The sequence below is a fragment of the Pagrus major genome, chromosome 12 (genome assembly GCF_040436345.1).
Source record: "Pagrus major chromosome 12, Pma_NU_1.0".
NCBI classification, from domain to species: Eukaryota; Metazoa; Chordata; class Actinopteri; order Spariformes; family Sparidae; genus Pagrus; species Pagrus major.
This window is the reverse complement of record NC_133226.1, coordinates 19,824,299-19,845,195: the sequence shown is the minus strand read 5'-3', so window position 1 is coordinate 19,845,195 and position 20,897 is coordinate 19,824,299. Positions and strand designations below refer to the sequence as shown.

The 20,897-nt window shown below is 40.5% G+C and overlaps 1 protein-coding gene across 4 annotated transcripts in view; it reads left to right on the top strand.

The window, feature by feature from the left end:
- The window catches only part of ntng2b (netrin g2b), a 69,661-nt gene extending 49,606 nt beyond the window's left edge, over positions 1 to 20,055 (top strand). The window contains exons 4-7 of one of the 4 annotated variants that reach the window (XM_073478183.1): positions 11,278 to 11,306; positions 14,236 to 14,403; positions 17,530 to 17,664; positions 18,780 to 20,055. In XM_073478183.1, the coding sequence (XP_073334284.1) occupies positions 11,278 to 11,306; positions 14,236 to 14,403; positions 17,530 to 17,664; positions 18,780 to 19,003 (556 nt within the window). In that variant the 3' untranslated portion in view covers positions 19,004 to 20,055. The remainder of the gene's footprint in view (positions 1 to 11,277; positions 11,307 to 14,235; positions 14,404 to 17,529; positions 17,665 to 18,779) is intronic. The other 3 variants (XM_073478185.1, XM_073478184.1, XM_073478186.1) reach the window with 3 other exon arrangements.
- The last annotated feature ends 842 nt before the right edge of the window (positions 20,056 to 20,897 follow it).

The following is a 20,897-nucleotide window of genomic DNA, read 5'->3' as shown; positions in this document are numbered from 1 at the left end:
CCACACATCTGAAGGTCACACACATGAGACTCATGGCCACAAAACAGCAACCTCATCTGAGCACGCAGAGAGAAGGGAGGAGGAGGAGGAAAACAAAATAATAACTGAAAAGACAGGTATTTATACACATAGTAGTAACACTGTTCCTGTAGGTTTATGTACTGTAGTTTGCTTTTGGCGCAGTAAATATGCAGTAGATAAACTTTTACTGCGAGTTACGTTTGACAGCTGCTCACAGTGAAAAGTGGGACCCTAAAAACTGAAAACTATCTAAATTTATCTCTTCACTGACATGATAGTCTGTCAGTCAACTTAAGCGACACAACGAAATCATAACTTTGGCAGCGACGGCAGTGTCATATTTTTATCCGACACAGTGACTGAAGCTGAAGGGCAAGAAAATGAAAAAAAGGCAGTAGTATGATCCATGTATGCATTGTTCAGGGTGTTGTGCTGAGAAAAGCATACATAATTTATACCATGAAATGTTTTTGCTTGTTATGTAAATAATGATTGTGGTGTATCAGTCTCCCACAAGTCTGAGGGACATGAACATGAGACTCATGGCCACGAAACCTCACCTGAACATGGAGAGAAAAGGGAGGAGGAGGAGAGAAAAGCTGACAGGAAAGGTATCTCGTTTATGTGTAGTGGTGTCAGTCATAAAATTGACCTGGTTTACCTTCACCTGGTACATCAGTTACGTTTGTGGTGTTTCAGCCTCCCACAATTTTGAGGGACACGTACATGAGGCTCATGGCCACATAACAACAACCTCATCTGAGCACGGGGAAGAAAGGCAGGAGAAGGAGCATAAAGGTATCCTTGTACTGTAGTGGTAGATGTAGCTAACTGTAGTTAACCAACCCAATCGCCAGTATAAATGTTGCCAGTGTACATTTCTGCAAACCACAAATAGGATGAAACTTTGCAACTTTACATTTCTTTAAATTGCAGTTTTATCGTGTGATAATGTTGTGGTTTAAGTACAACAAACACTTGGTGAGGGTTAGGAATGATTATGATTTAGCTTAAAATACCTGTTTTGTTTACCACAAACATGGCTGGAGGTGTCGCAACTCCCTGTCAAATATTTCTGTTTTTTGTCGCCACAAACATGGCTGGAAATTGTCCCAGCGTCTCGAGAAACACTGTAGTTCGTCAAAAATATCAAGTGGTCCCTCACTGACGAACGTTGTCATTACTTTGCCAGCCTTCTTGTTTGTAACTCTACCACGATCCCCTCCACCTTCTGATATGAAGGTCAAAAGTCATAAGCATGTAATCTGAATGTGATATGACATATTTTGTAGAAATGTCCAACATGGTACATAGCCTTTGACACATGCAAACATGAACTTATCAGTGGTTAACAGAAACGTTACCGTAACCATTTTATCCTAGAGACTGTACTGAGTTAACTGTAGTGATGGAGATATGCAGTACAGTAAAACTTGGCAATTTTAAGCAAAAAATTGGCTCCTGAAAACAAAACAAAAAACAGAAGCAGCAGAATTTCATGACATGTTTTTTTGCTCTGATAATAAAAATGTTGGGTGACAGTCTCCCACTCCTCTGAGGTACATGTACACGAGTCTCATGGCCACAAAACCTCATCCGAGCACGGTGAGAAAAAAAAGGAGGAGGAGAAAGAAAGAAAAACTGAGCACACAGGTATTTTCAAATGTAGTGCTGGAAAGTATATGAATCTACTACAATATATATGCAGATTTATGTACTATAGTTTAGAAACTGAACTTGGCAACTCACAGCAAAATATAGCAGAAATAGCTCTAGATTTTTTGCTTGTTATTTTAATGACAGTTGTGGTGTTTCAGTCTCCCACAAGTCTGAGGGACACCTACATGAAACTCATGGCCACAAAACCTCATCTGAGCACGCAGAGGAAAGAGAAGCTGAAAGAAAAGGTATCTCTTTTATATGTAGCAGGTGCAATGTTCTCCCAGATTTACATACTGTAGTTTACTTGTGGTGCAGCATATAAATGCAGTAGATAAACTTTCCTCACAAGCTAAACTTGGCAACTCACGGTGTAAAATGGGTCCCTAAAAAAAACACAAGCCAGAAACAGCAGACTTTTACCTTTTTAATGTTGATAAAGATTGTGGTGTTTCAGTCTTCCATGTGCCTGAGGGACACGGACATGAGACCCATGGCCACAAAACAACAACCTCATCTGAGCATGGGGAGAAAAGAGAGGAGGAGGAGCATAAAGGTATATTGTAGTTTTGTAGCTAACTGTAGTTAGACAGCAGTGGTGGAAATATGCAGTACATACGCTTTCAACCTTGCAAACTCACAGCAAAAACATTCATCTCCCAAAATTGGAAATAGCTCATTATGTCAATGACGACTTTGGTGTTTCAGTCTCCCACAAGTCTGAGGAAAACGAACATGACACCCATGGCCACAAATCAACAACCTCATCTGGGCATGGGGAGGAAAGGCATGAGCGGGAGCATGAAGGTATATCCTTACACAGTAGTGGTAAATGTGGCTACCTGCCAAAAAAAGAAAGTAGTGATGGAAATATGCAGAAAATTCATGCTTCACCCTGAGTTATTCTTTGCAACTGAGGAACACAGGTGTCGCTGAAATTTAGAAATAGCGAAAGATTTTTTCTACATTTTTTTTGCTTGCCTGCTGGCTCTGCTTATGACAATAAAAACACTGTGGTCTGACAGTCCTCCACATATTTGAGGGACACGGACATGAGACTCATGGCCACAAAACAACCTCATCTGAGCACGGGGAGGAGGAAAGAAAAGCTGACAGGAAAGGTATATCTATTATATTTTGATAAAATATGCCTCATATGTTTTGCTTGTTATGGCAGTGATGACTGTGGTGTGAAAGATGTGAATGCGTGAATAATTGATTCAGTAAAAAAACAAAACAAATAGACTTTCTGTTAAGATTGCTGAAAAAAGTACTTATAAAATTAAACTTCCTAGGTGCTTTTGCTTGATATGTCAATGATGATTGTGGTGTGACAGTCTCCCACAACCCTGAGGGACATGAACAAGAGACTCATGGCCACAAAACATCAACCTCATCTGGGCACGGAGAGAAAACAGAGGAGGAGAAAATAAGAAAAACTGAGCACACAGGTATAGCTTCTACTGTAGTGGTGCAGCGCATATAAATCTAATAGCTTTGCTAGCTTTGGATTTGCTTTTGACAATGAAAATTGTGGTTTGTCAGTCCTCCACATATTTGAGGGACATGGACATGACACTCATGGCCACAAAACAACCTCACTTGGGCACGGGGAGGAAAGGCAGGAGCAGGAGCATAAAGGTATATCCCTGTCCCAGCGAAGGAAATAGGATGAGAGTATAGACAGGTATTTTTTCTACATAGAGGTAACAAGTATATTGTTTTTTATTGTGTTATTGTTTGCCTTTAGTGATAGAAATATGCAGTAGATAGGCTAAACTTTCCTGACAAGTTCAACATTGCATCTTACAGCTAAAAATATTTTCATTGAAAGCTTGTAAACAGCAAAAAGTGTATCTACATTTGTGGCATAATAGTGAGTCAGTTTAAGCTGCTGTGCTGGATCTTAATTATACACCTACAGTGTTGTTGTCGAGGTTTATTATTTATGTCAAAAATAATTGTGATGCTTCAGTGTCTCACATTTTTGAGGGACATGGACATGACACTCATGGCCACAAAACAACATCCTCATCTGGGCACGGGGAGGAAAGGCACGAGCAGGAGCACAAAGGTATATCCCTATCCTAGTGATGGAAATACGCAATAGAAGAGAGTATAGACAGGTATTTTTTGTACATGATTGTCGGAAGTACACTATAGTTTGCCTTTAGCAGTGGAAATATGCAATATAGTAGAGAGGCTGAACTTTCCCCACAAGTTAAACATGGCAATTTACAGCAAAGAAATGCCACTGAAAATGGGAAACAGCAAAATCTGTAATTTGTGAGATTTTTTTAGTATTTATTATTTATGTGAATAATAGTGGTTGTGGTGTTTCAGTGACCCACAAGTCTGAGGGACATGGACATGACACTCATGGCCATATAACAACCTCATCTGGCCACGGGGAAGAGCATCAAGGTATATCTTCATATGTGCTGTAGTGGTGACTTTGACTAACTGTGGTGATGGAAAAATGCAGTAGATGAGAGTATAGACGGGTACTTTTGTAACACCAACAGTAGTTTAATAGAGTTATTGTTCAGGTTTAAGATTTATGTCAATGATCTTTCAGTGTCTCACAAGTCTGAGGGACATGGACATGGACATGACATTCATGGCCACGTAACAACCTCATCTGAGCACGGGGAGGAGCATAAAGGTATATCCCTATATGCGATGGGGTAGATAGGCTAAACCTTCCCCAAAAGTTAAACTTTGCAAATTAACTGCACGAAATTCACACCAACAGTAGTTTCATACGGGTTACTGCTAAGGCGCATTATTTATGTAAAAAAAATGATTGTGGTGTTTCAGTGTCTCACAAGTCTGATGGACATGGACATGACACTCATGGCCACAAAACAGCAACCTCTTCTGGGCACGGGGAGGAGCATAAAGGTACTGTATATCCTAACATGTGCTGTAGTGGTGGCTGTGGCTGAATGTGGCAAACTGTAGTAATAGAAATACGCAGTAGATCAGAGTATAGAAAGGTATTTTTTGTATATAGTGGTAGCAAGTACACTGTAGTTTGCCTTTAGCGATGGATATATGCAGTAGAAGTAGAAGCAGTCAATTTAAGCTACTGTGCTGGATATTCATTTGACACCAACAGTAGTTTAATAGTGTTATTGTTCAGGCTTACGATTTATGTCAATGATGATGTGGTGTTTCAGTGTCTCACAAGTCTGAGGGACATGGACATGACACTCATGGACACATTACAACCTCATCTGGGCACGGGGAGGAGCATAAAGGTATATTCTTATATGTGCTGTAGTGGTGACTTTGACTAACTGTAGTAGAAAAACGCAGTAGATGAGAGTATAGACGGGTAATTTTGTAACACAAACAGTAGTTTAATAGAGTTATCGTTTCAGGTTTAAGATTTATGTCAATGATGTTTCAGTGTCTCACAAGTCTGAGGGACATGGACATGGACATGACACTCATGGCCACATAACAACCTCATCTGAGCACGGGGAGGAGCATAAAGGTATATCCCTAGTGTTGGAAAAAACGCAGTAGATGAGAGTATAGACAGGTAATTTTGTAACACCAACAGTAGCTTAATAGAGTTATTGTTCAGGTTTACAATTCATGTCAGTGATGATTGTGGCGTTCCAGTGTCTCACAGTTTTGAGGGTCATGGACACGACACTCATGGCCACGTAACAACCTCATCTCGGCACGGGGAGGAGCATAAAGGTATATAAATGCATTCTGTAGTAGCAGCCTAGCTAATTGTAGTTACTGTAGTAATGGAAATCCATGGAAGGTTTGAGTATAGACAGGTATTTTTTTGTACACAATAGCTGCAAGTATTCTGTAGTTAGCCTTTAGTGGTGGAATAATGCAGTAGGTAGGCTAAACTTTCTCCACGTGTTAAATATTGCAACTTAAAATGAAAATAGTAGTAGTAGTTTAAGTTATTGTTAAGGTTCATTATTTGTGTCAAAATTGATTGTGGTGTTTCAGTGTCCCACAAGTCTGAGGGACATGGACATGGACATGACACTCATGGCCACATAACAACCTCATCTGGGCACGGGGAGGAGCATAAAGGTATATCCTTAAATGTACTGTGGTAGCAGCTTTGGCTTACTGTAGTTATTCATAGTGATGGAAATATGCAGTAGATAAAAGCATAGACAGGTATTTTTTTGTACATAGTGGCTGCAAGTATATTGCAGTTTGCCGTAATTATGCAGTAGCTAGGCTAAACCTTCCCCACAAGTAAAAAATTGCAATTTACAGCAAGAAATTTGCTGACGCCAACAGTAATTTGTTAAGGTCTATTATTAATGTCAATAATGATTGTGGTGTTTCAGTGTCCCACAAGTCTGAGGGACATGGACATGACACTCATGGCCACACAACAACCTCATCATCTGGGCACGGGGAGGAGCATAAAGGTATATCCTTACATGTGCTGTAGTGGCAGCTGTGGGTAACTGTAGTTAACTGTAGGAATGAAAATATACAGTAGATGAGAGTATAGACAGGTATTTTTTGTACATAGTGGTAGTAAATATATTGTATTTTGCCTTTTGTGACGCAGAAGATAGGCTGAACTTAACTCACAAGTTAACCATGGCAACTTACAGCAAAAATGTGCCACTCAAAATGGGAAACAACAACAATCATATATAAATTTGTAGCATAATAGTAAGTCAATTTAAGCAAGTGTGCTGGATCTTAATTTGACTCCAGAGGTGACTTCGTAGTGTTATTATTAATGTCATAAAATGATTATGGTGTTTCAGTGTCTCACAAGTCTGAAGGACATGGACATGACACTCATGGCCACACAACAACCTCATCATCTGGGCACGGGGAGGAAAGTCACGGGCATAAAGGTATATCCCTATATGTACAGTAGTGGTGACTGTAGTGACTTTTACTAGGAGTGAAACTTGCAAATTACAGCAGAAAAAATGGGCTACTGAAAACTGGAAACAGTAGAAATATAATTTATTGATTGCCTTGATAATGACAATCATGGTGTTTCAGTGTTTCACAAGTCTGAGGGACATGGACATGACACTCATGGCCACACAACAACCTCATCATCTGGGCATGGGGCGGAAAGGCACGAGCATAAAGGTATATCCCTATATGTACAGTAGTGGTGACTGTAGTGACTAAAATATGCAGTAAATAGGCTTTTCACTAGGAGTGAAACTTGGCAACTTACAGCAGAAAAAATGGGCTACTGAAAACTGGAAATAGCAGAAATATAATTTTTTGATTGCCTTGATAATGACAATCATGATGTTTCAGTCTCCCACATGTCTGAGGAACATGGGCATGACACCCATGGCCACAAAACAACAACCTCACCTGGGCACGGGGAGGAGCATAAAGGTATATCCCTATATGTACAGTAGTGGTGACTGTAGTGACTTTTACTAGGAGTGAAACTTGCAAATTACAGCAGAAAAAATGGGCTACTGAAAACTGGAAACAGTAGAAATATAATTTATTGATTGCCTTGATAATGACAATCATGGTGTTTCAGTGTCTCACAAGTCTGAGGGACATGGACATGACACTCATGGCCATACAACAACCTCATCATCTGGGCATGGGGCGGAAAGGCACGAGCATAAAGGTATATCCCTATATGTACAGTAGTGGTGACTGTAGTGACTAAAATATGCAGTAAATAGGCTTTTCACTAGGAGTGAAACTTGGCAACTTACAGCAGAAAAAATGGGCTACTGAAAACTGGAAATAGCAGAAATATAATTTTTTGATTGCCTTGATAATGACAATCATGATGTTTCAGTCTCCCACATGTCTGAGGAACATGGGCATGACACCCATGGCCACAAAACAACAACCTCACCTGGGCACGGGGAGGAGCATAAAGGTATATCCCTATATGTACAGTAGTGGTGACTGTAGTGACTTTTACTAGGAGTGAAACTTGCAAATTACAGCAGAAAAAATGGGCTACTGAAAACTGGAAACAGTAGAAATATAATTTATTGATTGCCTTGATAAAGACAATCATGGTGTTTCAGTGTCTCACAAGTCTGAGGGACATGGACATGACACTCATGGCCACACAACAACCTCATCATCTGGGCATGGGGCGGAAAGGCACGAGCATAAAGGTATATCCCTATATGTACAGTAGTGGTGACTGTAGTGACTAAAATATGCAGTAAATAGGCTTTTCACTAGGAGTGAAACTTGGCAACTTACAGCAGAAAAAATGGGCTACTGAAAACTGGAAATAGCAGAAATATAATTTTTTGATTGCCTTGATAATGACAATCATGGTGTTTCAGTCTCCCACATGTCTGAGGAACATGGGCATGACACCCATGGCCACAAAACAACAACCTCACCTGGGCACGGGGAGGAGCATAAAGGTATATCCCCATATGTACAGTAGTGGTGACTGTAGTGACTTTTACTAGGAGTGAAACTTGGCAACTTACAGCAGAAAAAATGGGCTACTGAAAACTGGAAGTAGCAGAAATAGAAATTGTTGATTGCCTTGATAATGACAATCTTGGTGTTTCAGTCTCCCACATGTCTGAGGGACATGGGCATGACACCCATGGCCACAAAACAACAACCTCATCTGGGCACGGGGAGGAGCATAAAGGTATATCATTATATACAGTAGTGGTGACTGTAGTGACTTTTACTCAGAGTGAAACTTGGCAATTTACTTTAGAAAAAATGGGCTACTGAAAACTGGAAGTAGCAGAAATAGAAATTTTTGATTGCCTTGATAATGACAATCTTGGTGTTTCAGTCTCCCACATGTCTGAGGGACATGGACATGACAGCCATGGCCACAAAACAACAACCTCATCTGGGCACGGGGAGGAGCATAAAGGTATATCATTATATGCAGTGTAGTGGCAGCTGTAGCGAACTGTAGTTCACGCGTAGTGACTGAAATATGCAGTAGACAGGCTAAACTTTTACCATGAGTAAAACAATGCTGATTGTGGTGTTTCAGTCTCCCATCATTTTAATGGACACATACATGAGACTCATGGCCACAAAACAACAACCTCATCTGGGCACGGGGAAGGAAGGCACGAGGCGGAGCATGAAGGTATATCCCTATATGTACTGGAGTGGCAGTGACTGAAACATGCAGTAGATAAACATTAATTCAACACTAGCCATCATAGTGTCATTATTTGGGCTGCTGAGGAAACAGCATAGAATTAACCACATGTTCATGATGATTGTGATGTTTCAGTGTCGCACATATTTGAGGGACACGGACATGAGACTCATGGCCACAGAACAACCAGCTCTGGTCATGGGCACGGGGAGCATCAAGAAAGAACAGGTATTTGTTTGTATATGTAGTAACAGCAACATTCTTGGAGATTTGCCTGCTGTAGTTTACCTGTGGTGCATTCGATATGTAGTAAATCAACTTTCCTCACAAGCTTAACTTTGAATTTATCAAATTCATGTATCTGTGTCCGTAATATTATGGCCTAATTTGGCACCCTAATTAACAACATCTTTTAATTTGAGACTCAAGATAAGAGCAAGAACAAAAAAAGCAAGTCTAGGTTGAACCCTCATATATGGCTGAACCGTGTGTGGGCAATGTGCGATACTGCAGCCAAAGTGTGAAGCTACATTTTGAGTGAAAAAGTGGTATAAATGCACTCGTTCTAACTCTAATTCAGACTATTCTGATTATCTATTAACTCGCTCTGCTCTTTCATTCGTTTCTATCCGCGGGGTGTCTGCCGTTTTTCAATGATTCACTCTGTATTGAGTGTTTTCACTCAGAGTGATTGTTATTTGGGGTGCTTTAACTGCGTGCTCTCGCTTATGCCTCTCGGTGCATAGAGAGCTGTTTTCTCTCCTACTCTGCTCTGTGCAAGACTGATGCAGTGTGTATCCACCGTCTCACAGCAGTAGGTTTTATGTTTTCCGGTTTCATTCCCCCATGGTAAAAATCAGGTGTGTTGTACCGTCTCTGTGCCATCTGTGGGCACATTATGTACTGTGATGTGCCATTGCCTTGTGACACGTTGGCAAGCTATATACTGGTTATTTACGTGTCATATAATGGGTGTGTATTGTGTGTGGGGCATGGATCATATCCTGCTTCGCCCACTTGTGATAGCCTTCGAGGGGAAAGCCGATACATAACAGAATGTATAGTTCCAACCCTCTAAGCTGTGGTCCCACTGGTTGTGTTTATGGGAACTGACCGTCCTGTCTCAGCTGAACTTAAACACAATGTGAGACCAAGGTGGGCGCAAGCGAGGGTTGAACCAATTAGCGATATCATTAGAGGGCTGAGGGATTTACAGTATGTAACTTACTTTCACTCCTACTCATTTTGAAAGAGAAACAGCCAATGGGTAAACTAACACTCAGTTGCCCAATGATGTAACTTCATCACTCAGTCATTCAGAGACAGTATTTTACATTTAGAGGGCTGGCTCGCTTTGCTGCAGTCCAGCCAAAAATCACAGGCAGACATAATTTACTTTTTTTTTTTGATTATTTAGAGCTTATAGAATTTTCTTTTACTTGTTATGTCACTGATGATTATGGTGTGACAGTCTCCCACACGTCTAAAGGACTCATACATGAGACATAAAACAACAACCTTATCTGGGCATGGAGGGGGAAATGAAAGGTGAAAGGAAATGTGTCTCTTTTATATGTACTGTTGGCAATAATCTCATAAAACATACCTCATATTTTTGTTATTGTGAATCACGGTTGTGGTGTTACAGTCTCCCATAACTTTGAGGGACACGTTCACGAGAGTCATGGCCACAAATCAACAACCTCATTTGGGCACGATGAGCATAAAGGAGGACAAGCTGAAAAGAGAGGTATATCTGCGGTAGCAGTGTTACAGTAGCGATATACAGTAGATCATTTGTGGTGCAGTAAATATGCAGAAAATAAACTCTCACCATGTGTTAAAACTGGCAGCTCACGGTGAAAAATGTAAAGCAGAAACAACAAATGTTCCAAATTTATCACATGATAACTTGTCAGTCATCATAGGCTATACGGCTAAATCTTAATTTGGTACCAACTGTTGTGCCTTATGTTTATATGAGACAATGAATCTGTCGGGCAAGACATAAAAAATAAAAAAAACAGACGAGATAGAAAAGATGAGTTTTACATCTCATGTCTTGTCTGATCAACGGATATTAGAAAGAGCATTTTCCCTTTCAGGACATACAATATGTGTGAATGGGATCTATATTGCCAAAGGTTTCTCACAAATCACTGGATGTTGTTTTGTCAGTAGTTCGCTAAAACAGCCTGGGATAATCTGTGTAATGTCAATATGGATTGATTTGTGAGTTTGTTGCTCCTTTGTAGTGAATCAAGTCATTGAGTGGGAAATAGGGATACATGAGACCCCAAAACACACTCATGGGAAAGAGGATGACGACAGAGACGAGAGAGAAAGAGAGAAAAGGAAAGGTAAAACTTGAACATACAGAATAATAGCACAGTGATTCATAACTGGTTGCCTATTGGGACCCAACATCATGTTGAGGTTAATGGTACTGCATATATAGCTCCATTAAATATGGTGATTTGAATCATTTTGAGCCCACATTTGAGTCATAATTTTCTTGGGAGTATCGTTCAGACAAACTATGATGAACGTTTCCCACAGCAGTTGTTAATCTTAAAAAACTCATTCTGGATTTGGCAAAATAATGTCACTGCGGAGTTGATTTGCAGCTGCTTGGGAGCTTTTCAATTGTATCCCACCATCTTCTTCAGCAGGTTACCCCAGTTGTCATAGAAGTGTAGATGTTAAAGGTCCCATACTGTGCTCATTTTCAACTTCATACTTTTATTTAGGGTAGCTAGAAAATCTCTATTCGCCATCCGTCTGAACGCTCTGTTTTAGTGCCTGTCTCTTTAAGGCCCCCCCTCCTGAAAAGCCCAGTCTGCTCTGATTGGTCAGCTCTCACAGGGTTGAGCTAGAACCAGCCGCCATGTTTCCGCATTCGGTCTGTCAGTGTTTTCTACTGTTTTCTATTTATATAGCACCAAGGCATGCTTTATAATAAAAAAGAAGGAAATCTCACTTTCTACAATATGGGACCTTTAAAATTTCATTTTTTTCCTCCAACTTTTGGCTTAAAAGTTAAGTTTGAGAGTTCATTCTTGACCTTGGAAACAGCAGTTGGCGCGGACAACTAGTAATCTCCCCAAGATGGACTTTGTGATGGGATTATTTTGCCAACTGCTGTTTCCAAGGGCAAGAATGAATTTCATCTCTTTGGAGTGTCTTGAAAATTATTTCATGTATTAATCTTAATAACTACCCCAGTTTCCAGCCCACAAGTAGTCAAATATTAAGCAGTCAAATCAGGTTTGACTCAAAGACTCTGAGTAAGGTGAAGAAAAATCTTGAGGATGAATTTTGGATTCTGTCCAACCAGTTAAGAAACACTGCACTAGGTGAAGATTATGCCAGCTTTATAGAACAAAGCAACCCCCGTCTTTAAGGTAGAATCTAGTGGGAATCCCATCCACCTAATCCATAGAACCTCTCTGTAGTAATGATAGGGACCTATAGGCTATACCTGCTCTCGTTGTGTGAAGGTATAGTGCTGTAGAAGACTGTAGCGCGGTGAATGATGTGGGAGACAAATCTCAAACAAGGATTCCTTTATCCTTCAAGGGCTTCTGAAACTCTTGATCTCAGGAGAGCCCCAGGCCAGACAGTTGTTTGGGATCATATATGATGATTTCAAAGGTAAGAGACCAACACAAGCAGCACGCGGTCAGAAAGTACAGACAGGAGGACTCGAGCTAGGCTAAATCCTTTGAACTCTTTAGTTCAGATCAGTGCACTGTTAACTCTTCTAATCATTTGGATGCTGTTTCTGTGGAAAATTCCTTCTCCTGCATGTTTTATGTTTTCATTTTATGCATTCTTTCCTCATGCATCTGTGCCTCCCGTGTGGTTGTGTTTGCTTTATGTGCATGATCAAGGTAAGTGTTTGGACTTTAAATTCATATTGAACCATCAAACAATTGCCTACATTGACACTGCTGTTTATTGGTTAAAGAGAGGAATGCTTGTTAGCAGACTATATCATTATTCTTTCAACCTCACAGACTCTTTGAAGCAGGCAGCTCAGCTTCTTTCCCTAAATGCATCCGTCTTTCAACGTTAACAATTCACAATTGATAAACACCAATAAAGCAGCATCTTGACTCGTAGCGTTAATTTGTGAAACAATGTCCTATTGCCTCTCTAGTCTGAGGAGTAATTGGCCATTTATATTTAATTAGGCAGTTCTTCCCCTACTGCTAGCATGGTTCCCTCAGTGCTGAGAGAGGCACTTTATGGTGCTCCTCGCGCTGGCTTCCTTTAAACCAGCTCATTAATATTTCAGCTGGCATCATCAACCAAACAATAATAAAATAATAATGTGACGGCTGATTAAACAGCTAAACTCCGACTTTTTAATGTGCATTTAAATGTGTATTTGCATAAACATGGCTGGTAAACGCCTCTTTAGAGGACAGTGATGCCTTGCAGCACACTATTGCAGCCAACTTCTAAAGCTTAATAAAACCTTAATTAGGTACCAGCCTCAGCCAAGATAATCGTAGCGAGAATGTAGAGCAACACCCCGACACCTCTCGCTGCACCCCTCTGCACAATGCAGAACCGGTAAATGATATCAGGCGCTCATTTCTCTCTCTGTGGGAAAATTATACAGATCTTACACCATTCTCCACATTGTTTTTTTTTAGCTTTGGTTTCAGGGTGGGAAATTTGGAAGAGGTCCTAATTTATCAAGCGCACAAGCATATAGAGCAAAACCTGCAATCAAATCCTCTCAGATAATTCATGAATTACAAAGAGAAAATTTAATTAAGAGCTCTGATTGTGCAGGGCTTTATAAAAGAGAATGTAAGACTGTGGAAATGAAGAGCAAACAGAGAAAAGAGAGGAGAGGCATTAGACGTTTTCTGTCGGGTTAAACAGGGTCAGACTGATTTCATGGCGTCAGGTGCATCCTGAGAACACCTACTGTACTGTATCACTCACCTCAAACTCCCTTGGTTATGATTCTGTAGCCTATAATCTACTCATCCCGTAATGCAATTAAATTCCCAGACACAATTAACATGCTTGCACTTACGCGCCAGCTCACATATACACAAACAACATGTACACACAAACACACACAGACCGAGGATAGTGGAATTCCCATCAGTAATCAGTGCAGCCCAGCGAAGCAGACTCAGCAAACCTGTGAGTGCAGGAATGGAGAGGGAGTGGTTTGTCTTTATTGAACCAATATAGAGTCAGAAAGGCGAGTCATAAAACACACTCAGAGTCATTCATTTCTTCACTGACGTGTAAGACTAAGACTTTAAGACGTATCTGTTAGTGCAAGTCATTTATCACTTCCTGCTGTCACCGAGGAATCCTATGAGAATGCTTGAAAAAAAGGCTATCCTATCCCAAGTTTTAAGTATCGACTTCAACTCTAGCCTCCTCTAATGTACTTTGATCGGTCTCTTTTCTTTCAGACTGTGAGTGCTACGGCCACTCCAACCGCTGCAGCTACATCGACTACCTGAACATCGTCACATGCGTCAGCTGCAAGCACAACACCAGGGGCCAGAACTGCCAACACTGCAGACTGGGATACTTCCGCAACGCCTCTGCCGAACTGGATGATGAGAGCGTCTGCATCGGTCAGTGTGGTGGGGGAGTGCATGTCCTGCATGACTGACAAGGGGATTCTGTAGTTGTTGCTGCTTTTTAAAATTCATGTAACTGCTCAGATGTTGGAAGTGAAGATCACCACATCAAGGTCGTCGTCGTGGTGGTGACATTTTTAATAAATTCATACAGTAAAAAAACTGTATTTATTAATATATTTTACAACTCCATTACCGCTTTTACTGACACCTTTATAAAACCTGTTTTCTTGTGTCGGCTCATCTCTACTTCCACATATAGGATTTGAAAAGAAACAATGTGTTGCAAGCATAAATACACATTTGCAGCTCATTTAGATCAAGTCAAAGACGTTTTGTGACTATACTTGAATATGACCACCTTTTGGTTGCTCCCAACCTTCTCTGTTACAACATTTGAATGTCACTGTCGCCGATCTCACAGCACAGCTATTGACTGCCATCAAACATATAATGAGCCGCGATCAAATTTCTTACTTGTTCCGTCGTCTGATGACAGAAAACAGAGGCTTAAGAAGAAATACAGCCCCAAATCAACAACATGCCGATTCGCATGGCTATAATATTTGGCGAACTATGGTAGATAATATTCAGCTGACTTTTAACTTTACAAATAACGGACATGGCAGATTTGCACGGTCTTAGAATAACAGATGTCCTCTGCAATTATTACAAATTACTAGAGGTCCCCAGGTAATACTAGTCCTGTGTGAATAGGGATTATGAGATTAAAGTCAATTAAAGTTAATTGTGTTCATCCTCATCAGTTGAACAGTGAAGAAATTGTATCCCTTTTTGCACATTATCCAAGCTCTGAATGTAATGGGAACAGAAAGTAATGGGACATGTTGTCATAGCTTTAAAGTTGCACTCATCAATATTTATTACCACTATCCCACTGTATCCCCTGTCCAAACAGCACCAAACGGCAGAGCAACAACAGATAAACTTGGTGACTAGCTGGTCAATGTAGTGGTGAATATAGCAGCTAAAAAGCCAGATATAGTTTACTCAAGAGTTGGTTTAATTGTGAACGGATAGCGGACTTAATTTTGTCAGGTAGCATGAAACATGACTGCAAATGAATGCTAATGTTGCTCCGCATCTGCCAGATTTGTAAATAGGCAACTGTTTGCTAAAACGTTCAACGTAGCAACCTTATAAGGTCATATTATTTCATTTTACAGCTTGAAGTCATAAAATGTAATATTCTGTTGCAAATCCTTCGCAGTTAGCGTTTGTCTGAAATTTATGACCTTTAGATATCAGCAGGTATTTCCCCTGCAGATGCTCTTCCAGGTCTGCACTGCAGCTATCTTTAACTCTGCTTTGTTTAGAGGATTTTTGCCTTCAGCAAGTAAAACAATATGCTCAAGTGACTGACTCAGTCAGTCAAGAAGTTTCCATTGTTTGTACATAAAAACATTTTGAGTGCTTAGGTTCACTGCCCTGCTGCATTAAAAGCTGAAAGTCAACTCTTGAAGGTCATTTCAAATCTAATGTGCTGGAGTACAGAGCCAAAAAAATGAAAAACATACAACTGTAGATAGGTTCTCTTTATGGACAGTGCTATACACTGCTTGTATGCTTTCACTGAGTATTTTCTCTTTTTAAACTCAGTCTTATTAAGGGCATGTCCTAGTAAGAGGTCACTCTGTTCGCATAGCTGTGGAGCTAAAATCTGGTGTTGATTTGGATCCATCTGTAGGTGGACTGCAGGGGGTTGGAGGGTGAACTCGTCGCAGTTGGGCCGCACACAGGGCCAGGCCTTGGAGTCAGCACAAATAAGGCCCCATTAGCTCATCTGCCAGTGCGCTGGCACACCAAGCATGGCAACAGAAATAAGTTCACACCAGTGTCTCTTGAGCAAGGACCAAACACTAATGCGTTTGCACACATTTTACACAGCTATTCAGTGGTTTATATACCATCCCAGTATTAATGCACATGACCCACAAACACACAAGATACCAACCGCATTGCCAGCCATGCCTCTTGTGTCAGCCGTGCCTCTTCGCTTGTTTCACTTTTATGAATATTTTATGACACATTTTCTAGTAAATGAGTTAATTTGATTTTGGGTTAAAGTAAAAGACAAATCATGAGAGAAACTTTGGTTCATCATCAAGTGACTGACAAATGCGATGCAAATATGCAGCTCTGCAGTTTTACACGATCTCTGATCTGCTACCAACCATCACTGATCTGGATATCAGTCAGCTTCTATAAATACATGTATTTGTAATGATAATTACTTGCAGAAATGAGAGTAATTATGTTTTTTTCAAAAAAAGAAAACTGTCAATGTAATCCTGTTTTAAAGAGGTGAGCTCTGGAAAGATAAAATCTAAAGTATCTCAGCCTGTCTTAGACGTTTCGCCATTTAAATCAGAATTTCAACAGACTTTTTGTTGTCTAATTGTGCCGCACAACAACAAAAATCTCCCTCAACTGTTCAGAAAACCACAATGTTCCCTACACTTATTCTGCCTGCATTTGAAAGCAGATATTCTGGGATCAAAAGTACGTGCTGTCCCATTTAGATGGCTTTTGTTTCCCAAACAATATCTGATATATACAGTACTTTCTAACAAAGGACATCTGTCATTTTATTTTTCTGTTTAGACGAGAGAAGGGTCATTGTAGTCTTTACTCAGTGTGAGGCAAGTATTCAAAAATATTAACCTCTTGGATACCTTGGTATCGTTCAGGTACTTTTTGATAAAATAATTAGACCTGTGGGATCCAAAAGCAGCTATAACATGCAAAATGAAATGCTTTAAATCACAGTAGTTATTAGTCCAGGCAGCATTACATACATCACATTATCTGTGAGTTTTACATTAGAAACAACAACAACACTAAACTGGGCTTTTGCATCTGAAAACGCAAGAAAACTTTGAGCTGAAAAGGGTCTAAATTTCAGGTCTCAGTCTCTACATTATCTTGGAACGTCTCTATATGCACAATTCAGTACTGAAGACTGTGGTCTGAGTACAAATGCACACATTTTTGGCTAGACTTAATTCAACTCTGGGTCACACACCCCATTAAATTACAAGAGGCAAGAATATCTAAATGACTGCATCTTTTTGATCCTCGACCTCTATCTCCTTTCAGAGTGTAACTGCAACCAGATGGGTTCGGTTCATGACCGGTGTAACGGCACGGGCTTCTGCCAGTGCAAAGATGGTGCCACGGGGGCCAAGTGTGATGACTGTCTGCCGGGATATTACTGGAAGCAAGGCTGTTATGGTGAGTATAAGGAGACTGATTTGTGGTGGGATAATGTCTAAAAATCCTGAGATTAACAAATGTTGTAGCCTTCCAGTACCTTTGCAAGTGCACCATGCCACTTAGCTTATGCATCTCCCGATGCTTTCTTTACTCCCGTGGGAATAGATCATGTAGCTCATTAGCAGCATCAGCTGCTCCTTTAATTGATGACCTTGTCACTCCTTAACCCCATTACAGGAAATCGCCTTCCTCCACCATCTACCATCCAGTCAGGGGCCCCAGTCTCACATAGACCCTCCCCAGTTACTCTCACACACACACACACATAAACATTAAACCTCCACAGGCATGTGTTTTAACTGTGGGTTTATTTATTACGATATGCCACATGTTGTAGTAAATAGTAGTACAGCATGTTTTAGATCTGACATCTTACTCCAAATACTCCCATCCAACAGAGCCAATTATTTCTGGTGTAATAAAAAATGTTGCCTTATGTAATTATTTCTTGTCACGGAAGCCTGATCCTCTCTATTTTCTCTCACTACATTTTTAGGTCAAATATCTCGTGCAGTACAACTACCTCCTAATGCCTTTTATAGCATTTTAATTATGCTATTTGTTCCTCCAATCATTGCTTATCAATTATCACACGAGCAGTGTATTTTCTGCTGCGTTTTGGCACTGATTTTAACATGACCCTGAGAAAGTGCAGGCTTAAGAAAAACAGACAGAGAAAAGGGCTGCTAAAACAAAAAAGGCAGGTGTTACCTGTTGTTGTCCCTGAGGCAAAGAGTGGAGAATTTATCTTGCCTCTTTCCTTCCTCCTGCTTTTCTTTCTACTTTGTTCTTCTGCCCTGAATTCCTCTCCTCCCCCTGTATCTGTTTCCCATCACACTTTTTCTAACATTACCCCGCCTTATCTTCCTTCACCTGTCTTTCTGAATGCCAATACATCTTTCTTCCCTCTTTGTGCACTTTTACTCCCCCACTATCCTTTTACCGCCTGTCACTCTGTCACTTCGCTTCGCCTTCTTGATTCCCAACTCTTTGGGACTCTCTCGTTCTCCTTACCTCTGCAATTCCATCACTCTCCCTCTTTTCCTTCTGTCTTCCTTCGCCTCCGCTCACAGCTAACGTTTGCGACGAGGAGATGCTCCTGTGCCAGAACGGAGGAACATGCTACCAGAGCCAGAAGTGCATCTGTCCTCCAGAGTTTAAGGGGGTACTGTGCCAAGAATCCCGCTGCGAGGCGGGCAAGGACTGCAACGCCGCCTCTTCCCTGCACCTCTCCACGGCCACCCTGCTGCTCTGCACTCTGCTAGCCCACCTGCTGGCCACGTTAACTCCCCACTGAGCCACGAAAAACCCCCTCAGACCAAGGAGTGTGTGTCTATGTGTGTGTACATGAGGAGAGGGGCGACCCAGCGTGGGTAGGGCCACCCCAGTCATGGACCCGACGTAAAAAACACCGCAGCACTCGCAAAAGCGCTCACACTTACACAATACTAACTAGCCCCAGTCCCCTTTTCAAACACACACACACACACACACACACACACACACCTCACAGGACTGTTATAATGCTGAGTGTGTGCTCAGGTGTGAGAAGGACAAACAGAGAAAAACAGAGAAGCGACCTCAGAGAAAAGAGATGCAGACGAAGGGGGGAAAAAAATCATACCAACCACTGTTCCCTTTATTCCTGAGATGGAGCAATGTGCATCAAACCAAAAAGCATAAACAAAACACTTAAATCACCACTGTTTCACTTCAAAGGGAATGGCTGTTGTAACCACATGGACCTTTTTCTTTTTTGTTCCTTTCTTTGTTGAGTTACGGATCTCGCTTCTGTTAGACTGACGGCCAACGTGTGTGTGTGGTCGGACTCAGTTGAGAGCACGAGACATGTCGACACGACGGACGGGTCGGGAGGCGAGAATGTGCGTTTGATCCTGCTGCTGAGGCCTACATAGTATATTAACCAGGTTTCATTTCTTCTGAAAAGATGAGACTTGATTTGACGTTTATATTCTATTTCTGCTGCATTTGTCTTTTTTTTTGTTTGTTTTTTTAAATATATCTTCAGTCATTGTATCTAACGTGCCCACTAACAGTCGCTGAGATTATACATATTATATAATATCCAGGGGGTTACAAATTATTTAAAAAAAATAGTCACTATTATGGTTGTTATAGGAATGAGTGATTGTTGCCACACTTAGCGAGATTTAATCTTCACACAGTATTCAGGAAGCAGAATTTAACAGAATTTAACCTATGAGAAATCTAAAAGAGAGAGAAAAGATATCAACCACGTATCAACATTATATGACATTATTTGAATATTTTTTGTAGAAATTATTTTTGTTTGGAGTTACAATAAATTATAAAAAATTACATTTACAACTATTCTAAATGAGCATTTTATTACACTGAGTGTAAACCTTGCAGTAAATATGACTGTTATTTGCCTTCTTGCTTGTACTTTTTTCATTCGACCAAGTGTCCACAATGACATGCTGTTAACGTCTTCTTTTTTTCAGCGGGGTGAAAAAAAACAAAAAACAGAGCAAGTTGAGAGGAGATCCATCGCCCCAGGCCGTTCATTTGATCCATGTCTTTCACTTTAAACATGGTGTTGAATGCTTAATATGACAAACAGATTATTCCAGTTTGAAATCCAACAGTCTGTCTGACAATCACACAGAATTGCTTTCCTGTCAAGAGAATATAAATTATTTTATTCTGATTAAAGTTGCAGAGAGCTTTTATATCTGAAAATGTCGCTTGCGGACACAGCAAGAGTGATGGGCTGCTTAAAAACATTTTCTTTGGTACAAACGTTGGATAAAAATTCCCGATGGTCCTGAGAAACGGAGCAACTGAGTCTTAGGCCGGATTTTGTCATTTTTAACTCACCTTAGCCAAGTTTCCACTTGGGCTGAAACTAATGATTACTTTCATTATCAATCAATCAATCCGACACTTGTTTTCACAATTAATTAATTATTCATTTAGTCTATAAAATGTCAAAAAAAAATACTTTTCATTTCAAAATAGTTGGCAACTAATTTACTTTTGATTGAGTAGTTGATTAATTGACTCATCGTTTCAGCTCTGGCTTCCACTGCATGGTTTGTCTCTGCTCGACTCGCCTCGACACACTTTTGGTACCAGGTACTTTTCTTGGTTTTGTTTTCTACCCCTCAACATAGGTAGGATTGTCACAGCAACACCAGGTGGGACTG